Source organism: Arachis ipaensis, chromosome B7 (genome assembly GCF_059453495.1).
Source record: "Arachis ipaensis isolate K30076 ecotype BB chromosome B7, ASM5945349v1, whole genome shotgun sequence".
Lineage (NCBI taxonomy): Eukaryota > Viridiplantae > Streptophyta > Magnoliopsida > Fabales > Fabaceae > Arachis > Arachis ipaensis.
Genome location: NC_142442.1, coordinates 136,583,282 through 136,595,033, shown reverse-complemented (window position 1 = coordinate 136,595,033; position 11,752 = coordinate 136,583,282). Strand labels below are relative to the sequence as shown.

At 31.1% G+C, this 11,752-nt stretch overlaps 1 protein-coding gene across 1 annotated transcript; it reads left to right on the top strand.

Moving 5' to 3' along the window:
• Nucleotides 1–8,717: 8,717 nt before the first annotated feature.
• On the top strand, nt 8,718–10,520 carry LOC107607835 (uncharacterized). Its single transcript, XM_016309736.1, has 3 exons — nt 8,718–10,093; nt 10,193–10,319; nt 10,401–10,520. The coding sequence occupies exons 1-3, from the start codon at nt 8,718–8,720 to the stop codon at nt 10,518–10,520; spliced, it is 1,623 nt and encodes a 540-aa protein (XP_016165222.1).
• Nucleotides 10,521–11,752: the final 1,232 nt, after the last annotated feature.

Genomic DNA, 11,752 nt, shown 5'->3' with positions numbered 1-11,752 from the left:
TTTATGACAATATTAATGAACAAAGTCCTAACTCTTAAAATTCAGAATATTAGTTTTATACCTACATTTTATTATTCTATCTATTTATTATCATTTGATTAGTTTAATAGAAAAATAAAATAAAATTAATTTCATGGAAGTTCATTTTTTAACTATGTACAAAATTTATATTCTTTTTCAATCCAAGGGTATCAAATTCTTAAATTTTAAGTTTATTTATTTTAATTTTTACTGATACCATTTTTTTAAATCCAACAAGTTAAAATTCTAAATTTTAATTAGTATGTAAAATTTTTGAAATATAGTTTAAAGTTATAAAATTTATAATTTAATATTTTTTATTAAAGTTAAATTTTATTCTAAATTAAAATTGAGAGTTACTTCACTAAACAAAATTCAAATTAACATCTATAATAAGATAAATGAAATTTTTAGCGGCAATGTTAAATGTAACTTCTTTTTGGTAGTCCACTTACCCAGTTTTTATGGTAACTCCCTCACACTTTTCTTTTTTCCCAAATCCCCTATTTGTTAGCTCCTACAGTTGATTCAAGTTTGATAACATGCCGCCAACTCCTTTGCTAATAACATTTTTTCGGTTTCTCTAAATCCGTAATTTCTTACTTCCTATACTCAGATCAAGCCAACTAACCTTTCGCTCAATCCGTTCCTATTTAGGTTCTGAGTATGATCGTACTGGACATTTTGTGGAAAAACAAGGGACCACGATTTGCAGTTCGAGTGCCATCAGTTCGAGTCACCAAAGAAGCAAGCAAAATCAATCAAATTCTACCGGCAAACACGAATCGCAAAGAAGACTTGAAGGAACCCTAAATTGCTCCATTGTACCACGCTCACCGTCACTCTCTCTGGAGGTAGTGCTTTGAATCTTACTTCTCTAAAACACTATCCGATGGATTTAAGTTTTCTCTTCTTGTCCTGTTGTTGGTGGAGATGAGTGCGTTGGCTTGGATTTGCATGTTTTATTCATTTATCCTTTTGATGGTATAGAGAATGAACTACTGGTACAAAGTATAATTTAAATGTAAAAATATAAGTAGCTACTTAGTAGTATGTACTAATGTGATTAATTACATTTCTAATTAATCTTAGTTCTCTTTTATATGCTGAAATTCCTAAAATCAACATTATTTTGGTAATGCTCATGGCCATAGCAAAGTAGCAAACAAGAGTTATTGTTTACATTTCTTAGCATTTCTTGTGTTTCTTACTTTTGAATCTGATTTTAGAAGAAGAAGTTCCACCATTTAGATCACTATGGTTCCACCATTTAGATCACTATGGTAGCATCCATTCTTCAAACATGTAATTTTTTATATACTCAACTTTTTTAAGAGCCTAATTTTTGTAAATATTTCTTTTTGTATGAGTGTTATTTTGTGATCATAATAATGTTAGTCAGTGTAGTTCAAACTATCTCCATGAGAGAGATTTTAGTTCGATGTACGAGGAAGAAGGAAGCTCCAAGAATGGTAAGAAGCATTTTATGTGTTTACAGGGCAGATTGATCAATAAAAATGAGGTGGCAGTAAAAAAAATTCTTAAAAAATGTAAGGATACTTTATTTGATTTACTTCTTTCAACCTTTCTTTCATTATAGCACTAGACAGTAGTTGAGACTATCTGTTGACGATGATTCTTTCAATTATTAAAGCGTAGTTGTTGTTGTGTGATTGAAATTTGGAATTATTTAACAGAGAACAAGAAGAGAGAATTCATAATTGAAGTGGAGGCTATAGGTCATGTTAGAGATAAATATCTTGTGTGCCTGTTTGGAGGGAGTTAACAGGTACTTATTTTTAGCAAAGCAAATCATTTTTAGTGTTTGTTTCAATGTTCAAGCTACTAATGGATTAATATGTGAATAATGGTAACTTAGAGTAATGGATGCATGTTGCCATGGAACAAGGAACACTTACTGAGAGGTTCGCATGCTCGATAGTTACCTGGCAAGTTCAACTTTCTACTTTAAAATATTGACTTCGATAATTGCTAACACATTTCTATTTTTACTTTTAAATTCTTTGTCTCTAAATGGTTTTGATTGCAATATGATATCTTACTTACATGAAGCAATTGAATTGAAAGTTGTTTAACAGGATATAAGTCTAGCAATATATATATTGATTGATGACGAGTTTAATGAGATGTTTTATGTTGTGAAAATGAAAACTCAGCTTTATTGGATATGCATTCTTACTTTTTTTTAACTACGTTAAATTATTATTTTAAATAATGTCTTGGGACATTTTTTTCTTGAATTAAGAGATAACACAATCTTATTTGAATGTTTTTGCAGGTACTCCCATGAAGACGTTAAAGATCTAATAATGATGTATTCTGATACTTGATTTTGTAATAGTTTAAACTCATTTACTTCAGGATATTTGCTTTTCAACATTATTACTTAAATTTCACATTTTTATTACTAAGAATACTACTTATATGGATATGGCTACTTTTTTTAATTTTGTATGATATAATTTTGTAATAAGTAGCATCTTTATTTTATATATATATATATATATATATATATATATATATATATATATATATATATTTTTTTTTTTAATTTATCTTTTATGATTAGCCACGGAAAAAATCGTGGCTAAATAACCCACCAACATTAGCCACGGATAAAATTGTGGCAAAAAAGCCCGGTCTGCTAATATTAGCCACAGAAAAAATTGTGGCGAAATTATACTTGTTGGTTACATGGTTATCATTTAGCCACGGCTTAGAGTGTGGCTAAAGCAGTGAAAACCGTGGCTATTCAAATGTCTCCACGGATCACAAAACCGTGGCTAACAGGCCAAAAATCGTGGCTAACTGAAAATGCGTCACCCTTGTTAGCCACGGATACCCATTCGTTGCTAACGCTTCATCGCCACGGTTTTTTTTTATTTTAGCCACGGTTTTTTCCGTGGCTAATCACCGTGTTTCTGGTAGTGATATCATAGATTGGATGCTATCTAAAGTAATGTGTTTTAACTTTTCATTAGGTGTTGTAAAACAGAATTATAGAAAATTTTATCAAGCAGTAAATAAATTAAAATACTTAATATCGCATCATATAAACGTATGTAAATAATACATTTAGGATGACAAAGGTATTATTCAAAATATGTAGATAAAATTGTTAATGAAAAGTATAGTCATTATTACTTAAATATATAATAAATAAGGATTACTCGTTCATTTAAGAGTAAACCATAAGTTAACGTTTGTTTTGAGGTACTGAGATAGATATTGAGAGACTGATGTTCAGTATCATGTTTGTTGGCTCAGAGACTGGTACTAAAATTTCTGTCTCTATCTCTAAAATTTCAGTATTTCAATACCTCCAAAAAGTGAGGACATAGAGGACTGAAATTTTTAGAGACAGAGACTGCAACTTTAATAACATTTTATACCTAAAATACCCTCATTTTAATTAATTAATTCTAATTTTATCTTTTGTACAAATTAAATTAGAATTTCATTCTTGTTTTAATTTCTGTCTCACACTTTGCACCAAACAGAATACTGAGATTTATTTGTGTCTCAGTTTCTTAGTCTTTATCTCTCAGTCTCAGTCTTTCAATCTCTATCTCTCTACCAAACGCTACTTAGAAGATTTCATTAGACTTTGACAAATACTATAACCTAGCATAGTAGCATTTTTTTTTATTTTTTTACAGAATCCTTCATTTAAAGGTCTATTACTAGCCAATAGATTGTTGCACAAGACAGAATTCGAACTTTTCAATACTTACTTAAGCGGACAAGTGAGCTGACCACTTGGTTAGCATAGTAGACTTTGACAAATACTTTTTCTTTTTATTTCTCACAGTATCTTCCAATCCAACAGGTCAATGACTAATTCGTCGCAGATTGAAACTTCATTTAAAGGTTTGTCGCTGACCAATAAATTACTGCATATACAAGACATAATTCAAACTTTCGACACTTAGTTAAACAGACTAGTAAACTAACTTCTAAAACAACCAAACTTGATTTTGACAAATACTAACACCTAGCATAGTAGCATTTTTTTTATAAAAAGATATAGATCAAGATAATTTCCCTTTTCTATAATACCAAGAAGTAAGTTGAAGGACATGGGCCAGAGAGATAGATGGGCCCAAAGTGTGGTGGGCCTAGCATATCGTCCTTGGTTTCGTGTCCAAAGACGTTGAAAAGTAAAATGGCTACAACGTGAATAAATGCTTTAACAGCTACCTCATCCACATGCTATGCTTAGCTCTATTCGTGTTCACCATTTTCAATTTTCAACTCCTTCATCTTTTTCGGAGGAACTAAAAAGGCTCTTTGCCACCAATATCTTCGGGCACTCTTTAAGCTTTGTAATTACAAGAAAGTTTCATACTCCAAATAATAATGTATCTATTGAATTATTTGAATGCATAGATAGCTTTTCACGGTTAATTAGATTAAAAAATACTATATATGTAAATACAAAAATTTAAGGATAAAGTATATTTTTTGTCTCCGAAATTTGGTAAAAGTTTTAAAAACACCCCTAAATTTTATTTGTTTCAATTTTGTCTCAAAAGTTTTCGATTTGCATCAAATATACACTCGGAGGCTAAATTTTCAAAAAATTTAAGACCAATATAACAATAATGCATGAAAATTATGCTTGATTTGTTTGTGTTGAGGGGTTATTCTTATGAAATTGTTGTTGAATCGGTCTTAAATTTTTTGAAAAATTAGCCGTCAGGGGTATATTTGATGTAAATCGAAAACTTTTGCGATAAAATTGAAACAAAATAAAATTTAGGGATATTTTTAAAACTTTTGTCAAACTTTAAGGACAAAAAATATACTTTATCCAAAATTTAATTATAAAATCAGTAATTATATATTTACATATATATAAATGTATTTTTAATTTATTTTTATTATATATTTTTTATTTAATATATATTCTATATAGATGGCGTATTTGATAGCTGATTTTTTTTTTGTTTTATAGAAATGATATGGTTGATTAAGATTTATATTACCGCTATTTTAGTATGTAATATGTATTGTTGAAAAAGACTAAAGATAAATCTTTATCTTAATAAGATAATTAATGTCAAATTTATTTTAAAAATAGAATTTATTAACAAGCTAACGTTCTTAATTATCATGTTGTTTATTCACAAAAAAACTCTAAAAAGAAAATTAATAATAATGAACTTTTTAGTATTGGCCATGATACTAAGCTTACGATTAAAGTATATAATTTTGTTGAGGATCTAGTCTAAGAATATAGCATCATTAAAACTAAAACCGAAGAATTTACTCTCACTAGTCACTAAGACAATAAAAAAACTCAAGGTCCTAGTTGGGAATAGTTAAAACTTAAAACATAGCGTAAATCACTCGTCCGCTTAAACAAGTATCAAGAGTTCGAATTTTGCCTTGTGTATTTAGCCCGCGACAGACAATTAAATAGAGTTCTGATCCGCGATGGATTAGTCCCTAATTTGTCGAGTTGAGAGATACTGTCTAAAAAAAAAAACTAAAATGCATGGCAAAAAAAATTAAAAAATATTACGCATACACATATGATACATAAGATATTTTATTGACTTGCATAATATTCCATTATTAGAAATTTTCATTTTATCAAACAATAAATAATATATCAATTAACACACCATTTTATGCATTATATGTAGAAATAAGAAAGTTTAAAATGCACATGGACATACATGTGGTAGTGACGATGATAATATTGAGTTTGAAGGATTATTGAAGAAAAGAACAATCTATGAAACAGTGATGGGGTAACCAACGAGGCCACAAGTTCTCATCATCACCATTTTCTTCTAGAGAAAGTTCCAAGTCAAGGATTGATAAGTAGTTATCATAGAATATTTCAATTAATTATTTTTCTTATGGACTCATCAAAAATGAAGAAAGGATCATTGAATCGGTGATGATTTTACAAAGAGAAGAGTTATTTGCTTTTTGACCAGCAATCAAAATCATAAATAAAAATATCACTTGAAATAAAGAATGGACCACCCCTATTCTTTTTTTTCTTATATTAAGAGAGCCAGCATTAAAAGTCACTTTAAAAAAGAAAAAAGAGGTGGTTCTATATCTATCACCTGGTTGGGGGCCTAATATCTTAGAAAGATAAGGTAAAGTAAGTTAAGAGTACCTATAACTTAGAAAAAGTTCATAATAAAAGGTGGTTATGAGTTATCACACAACTTCAAACGGTCCAAGACCCCATTCTCAAGTACATTTAGTTTAGTTGCCTCATCTATAACAATTTATGGTGTATTATTCACACTAATAATGTCTTATTAACGGTTAACCCATATCGACGGATATAATCCGTCGTTATCATATTAAAAAAGTTGGATTCGGATTTAGTATAGCGACGAATCCTTTAAAAAATGTGTTGCTAAAATCTATCATTAATTAGCGATATATGAAATTTTTTGTCGTTAATTAGCGATATTATGGTTGGATATTATTTGTCATTAATTCCGTCGTTAAATTTAATATCTGCCACTAATCAATAAAATTCTGTCGCTAATGTGAAAGATTCTACTTGTGGTTGTTATTATTAGAATGAAATGTAAAATACTACCGGTCATAATTATTATTATTATTTTAGTCACCAAAAAAATTCAATGTCCAATATATAATTTAAAAATAAAATTAAAAAATTTAAATGCTAAATTAGGAGGTAAACCAGTATGAAGAAAACAATTATCATAAAATAGATATTATTAATTTTGAAGTATTTAAACATTTAAAAAAGAATGTTATCATCATTTTGTAAGATTAATAATTAAATTAGTTTTTAAAAGATAAGATATTTTTTAAATTCGTCTCTGAAATATTTTTTTAATTAAATTAGTCCATCAAAACTTAAAATTTAATCATATTTGTCCTCGAGTCATTCTATTAAATTTTTTTTAAAGATTGATGCTGTAAAACGTTAATCGGCAATATATATAATACTTGACATGTCTAATTAGACATTAACTAAATATGTTTATGAAAATTTATTAATTTAGTTATTTTTCAAATTACAAAATTCATATTTCAAATATGACCTAGCAACTAAATTGATAAATTTTCATAAATATATTTGATCAATGTTCAATTGAACATATTAAGTATTATGTATGCCATGAGTTAACATTTCATATTATCAATCGTTGACAGAAATTGTAAGTAGAATAATTGAAAGATAAATATGTTTAATTCATAATTTTTAAAAGATCAATCTAATTGATATATAAATTTTTTTAGGAACAAATTTAAAGATCGCCTCATTTTATAAAGACTAATTTGATAATTAACCATAGTTACTTACTTACATACACGTGGCCTCGCTGATAGTTAAATTGCTGCAGATAATTTCTTTTAACTTTAATGTGAAATATGGATTTAGTTTTGTTTCAAAGTTAAAAAATATATGTAAGGAAATTTTAATTTATTGGCGAGAATATTATGTTACAACTTATAACATATAATACTTGGGTATATTATTAAAAAAACTGTTTGTTCAGCGTTCTAAATGGTTGGGATTGCTTTTAATATTCATAACAATAAATTAAAATACGTATTCTTGGGAGTAGTTTTTTAATGTTCAAAATAACCTCAATATCAATAAAAAGATGAGTTCTTTTGTCAATAAACATATATAATAATTGAACAACATAATAATAAATTTACATCTTAAAATTTTTATTTTAAGTAATATTACATAATTAATAAAATTTATTATTTTTAGTCAATACTTAACAAATTCTAAACATATTAAATTTTAAATACCTTAAAGATGATCGAAAAATCCAAATTGAAACTATAGGGATCTTTTATTCCAAATTAAAAAGTGGTTGATAATAAAATATAATTTATTGATTTGAATTTATAATTTTTTTTAAAATAAGAATTGAAATCATTATTTAAGTTTAATATTTAAGTTTTGGTCAATAGTAGTTAATATAAAATGAAAACAATTTCAACCAACTTGCATGACACGTAAACAATAATTTAATTAAAACAAGTAGAAGTAATAAAATATTTAATAAAGATATTAGTTACACATTGTTCACTTTAAATTACGTTGACAAAAACTTAAAATAATAATAATGCCAAAACTATAAAGAATATTAATAAGACTACATGTGGTTGTATTTTATGAGAGTATTATTCGTCACAATTTTTCTTATGAGAGTAAGCGAAGGAAATATATTTTTTATATTGTGCAAACCATTTTAAATTTCATATCAACTGTAATTCGCTAAACCTAAGTTGCTAGATAAAACTAAATCGTGATACTTCTGATGGAGGACAATTTTTACCAGTTTATTTTCTCATATTTCTTACGTCACTATTAATTAGTTCGATATATTTTGATACCATACTAGATATTGATAAAACCTGGATTTCAAAATCACGGAATAGTGTCGAATATAGGCAAGGACTGAACAATTTTTTAGACTTTGCGTTTGCGAATGCATCCTTCGATGGCATGATAAAGTGTCCATGTCCTAAATGCGGGTTTCAACTTATGCAAACAAGAGAGGATTTGCATACGACCATCTGTTGTTACGACCATTTCTCCTGGATATACTATTTGGCTGCGTCATGGTGAGAAGTCGGTTGAAGAGAGACCTGGATTGGGACGAGTAGATGAAAATCTGATATCCCAAGTGAATCAAATGCACCAAATGGTGAACGAGGCATTCAATTTCACGATGCAACATGGGAGTGAGGACATCACAACAATCGAACATGCAGAAGATGATGAAAGTGTGTTACCATACTTATATGAAGGTCCAAGTCGCGCGGCGCGGGATTTTAACAATCTACTTTCAGATGGAGAGCAGGAGTTATATCTCGGATGCTCAAAGTACTCCAAATTATCATTCTTAGTGAAGTTGTATCATATCAAGTGTATGTGCGGTGTGAGTGAGAAGACAATGTCCATGATTCTTGACTTACTGCGGGACGCATTCGAACAAGCAAAACTTCCTAAGACAGTGTACGAAGCCAGGAAGACAATAAGAAAGTTGGGGATTCAATACACCAAGATAGATGCTTGTCCAAATGATTGTATGCTGTACCGAGGTGATGATGAGAACTTGACTAGGTACAAGAAATGTGGGTGTTCAAGATGGAAGCAGAAGACTAAAAAGGGCTCTATTGTTAGGCTCAATGTACTAGTGAAGAGAAATGGAAAACCTATAGCAGCCAAGACTCTTCGTTACTTTCCCCTCATACCACGACTGCAACGGTTATTCATGAGCAGGAAGACTTCAAGTGATATGTTATGGCATAAACAGGCGTCTAATAACGACGGTTTCCTTAGGCATCCAAGGGACGCTGAAACATGGAAGAAGTTTGATGCAAAGTATACTAATTTTTCGACGGAACCGCGCAATATTTGCCTAGCCTTGGTGAGCGATGGATTTAATCCCTTTGGGAATATGAGCACAAAATATTCCATCTGGCCTGTGATTCTTATTCCGTATAATCTTCCACCTTGGCTTTGCATGAAGCAGATATCCTTCATTCCATCGACGCTTATTCCTGAGCCGAAAATGCCAGGTAATGACATAGATGTTTATCTTCAACCCTTGATAGATGAGTTGAAGCAATTATGGGATGGCGTCGAAACGTATGATGCCAAAGAGGAAAACACTTTTAAGATGTGTGCGGCACTGATGTGGACTATCAGTGACTTTACGGGACTAGGAAACCTATCTGGCTGGAATACGCATAGCGGGTTAGCTTGTCCTACGTGTAACTTGGATGCTAAGCCACAGCGGCTGAAAGACAGTCAGAAATGGTGCTTCATGGGCCATCGACACTTTTTGAATCAGGGACACAAATACAGACTATACCGGAATAGATTTGATGGGCAGGTCGAAGGTAGAGATCCACCAAAAAAGTTATCCAGAACAGATGTATTGAGGCAACAATCTAATGTACATGTTTCATTTGGGAAGATATCAACTGCGACATCCAAAAAAAGACGCAATACTCAGGATGTGGATGAAGATGACTCGCATTGGAAGAAGAAGAGTGTTTTCTTTGACCTCCCGTACTAGGAGGATCAGATGTTGCGTCATAACCTTGATGTGATGCATATAGAAAAAAACGTGTGTGACAATGTGGTCTTCACTATCTTAAACGATAGCAGTAAATCAAAAGACAATCTTAAAGCTCGCAGAGATTTACAATGCATGGGCATAAGGCCTGAATTATGGCCAGGGAAAGGTGATAAATATCCTTCTGCAATGTTTGCGATGTCAAATTCACAGAGGGATGTATTCCTGAAGACTTTGTAGAATGTAGTCTTTCTAGATGGTTACTCTAGCAATGTTGCTCGTTGTGTTGATTTGCGACAGCACAAGTTATCTGGATTGAAAAGTCATGACTGCCATATTCTGATGGAACAATTACTCCCAATTTTGGTGAAGAATGCACTACCGAGTCCGGTGTCCAATATGATTGCAAATTTGTCATAATTTTTTCGAGAACTTTGTGGGAAAGCCATAAACCCTATGCAGCTTGTTGAGCTTCAGAATCATGTTGTGCAAACCCTGTGTCATATGGAAATGATTTTCCCTCCATCATTCTTCACCGTCATGGTTCACCTCACGGTGCATCTCGTTGATGAGGTTACTCTTGGTGGACCAGTACATTATAGGTGGATGTATCCAATAGAAAGGTTAGCTTGCTGATAAACCCCTTTAGTACACTCAGTTGAATTAATTGTGTATATACTGAGCGTTTTATTGTATCTATATAAAAGGTAGGACGTCTAAAGCAATATGTTCGTAATAGGGCACAACCCGAAGGCTCAATTGCAGAAGGCTATTTATTTGAGGAAATCCTGACTTTCTGTTCTAGATATTTGGATAATATTGAGACTAGAATCAACCGACCAGGGTGAGTTGATGATGAGCCCGTTGATGTTCTTCATACTTCAGGGGAAAGTATGTTTCCAGGTATTGGAAAGGCATTAGGGGCTGTTTCGCATTTCGAACTCACTCCAATGGAAAAACATCAAGCTCATCGTCATGTGCTAGTCAACTGCGATGCCGTGGTTCCGTTCGTTGAGTAAGTATACACATGTATTTCTAAAACACCAATATAACTCTTTTCTCACAGTGACTAGTTGGACTAATTTTCTTTTCTCCCATAAAGTACATTTAGGGAAAAGACAAAGCGAAGCTTGCGTCATCAGACAAGGTCGCAAGCTAAGATAGATAGTGTCGTCCATGTAGAATTTCCTCAGTGGTTCAAGCATGAGGTTGACAGAATTCTAACCTGAATATTGTGTTTTTAGCCTGGAATTAGTACTATATGAAAACCGATTTTAATCTAAAGCATGAATGTTATGTGGTTCCAGGTTTCTATGGAAAGTACGCTTCATTCGAAAGACTTAAAGTTGCTTGCGTGAGGTCCCATGATTCAGGCAAGACGTTTTGGGGCGTACAATGTTAACGGGTACAAGTTTAGAACTATCACAAATGAAAACGGGATGAAAACACAAAATAGTGGAGTATATGTATCATCTAATACAAGAAGTTATGCAAGCATGCGTGACAATAGAGTAGCTGTTGGTGGTATTCCATATTACGAAAAAATTGTAGACATAATTGAATTGAATTATAGTTGTTCCTTCACAATGGTATTGTTCAAATGTGTTTAGGCTGATACCACTACCAGTAGAGGCATCAAACAAGACCATTTG

Bases quoted from the DNA above. Each gene is read 5' to 3' on its own strand.
- LOC107607835 (XM_016309736.1), top strand. From the start codon at position 8,718: ATGGTGAACGAGGCATTCAATTTCACGATGCAACATGGGAGTGAGGAC. The intron at 10,094-10,192 runs GTACTAGGAGGA...AAACGATAGCAG, and splicing joins AGTGTTTTCTTTGACCTCCC to TAAATCAAAAGACAATCTTA. The intron at 10,320-10,400 runs GTATTCCTGAAG...GATTTGCGACAG, and splicing joins TGTCAAATTCACAGAGGGAT to CACAAGTTATCTGGATTGAA.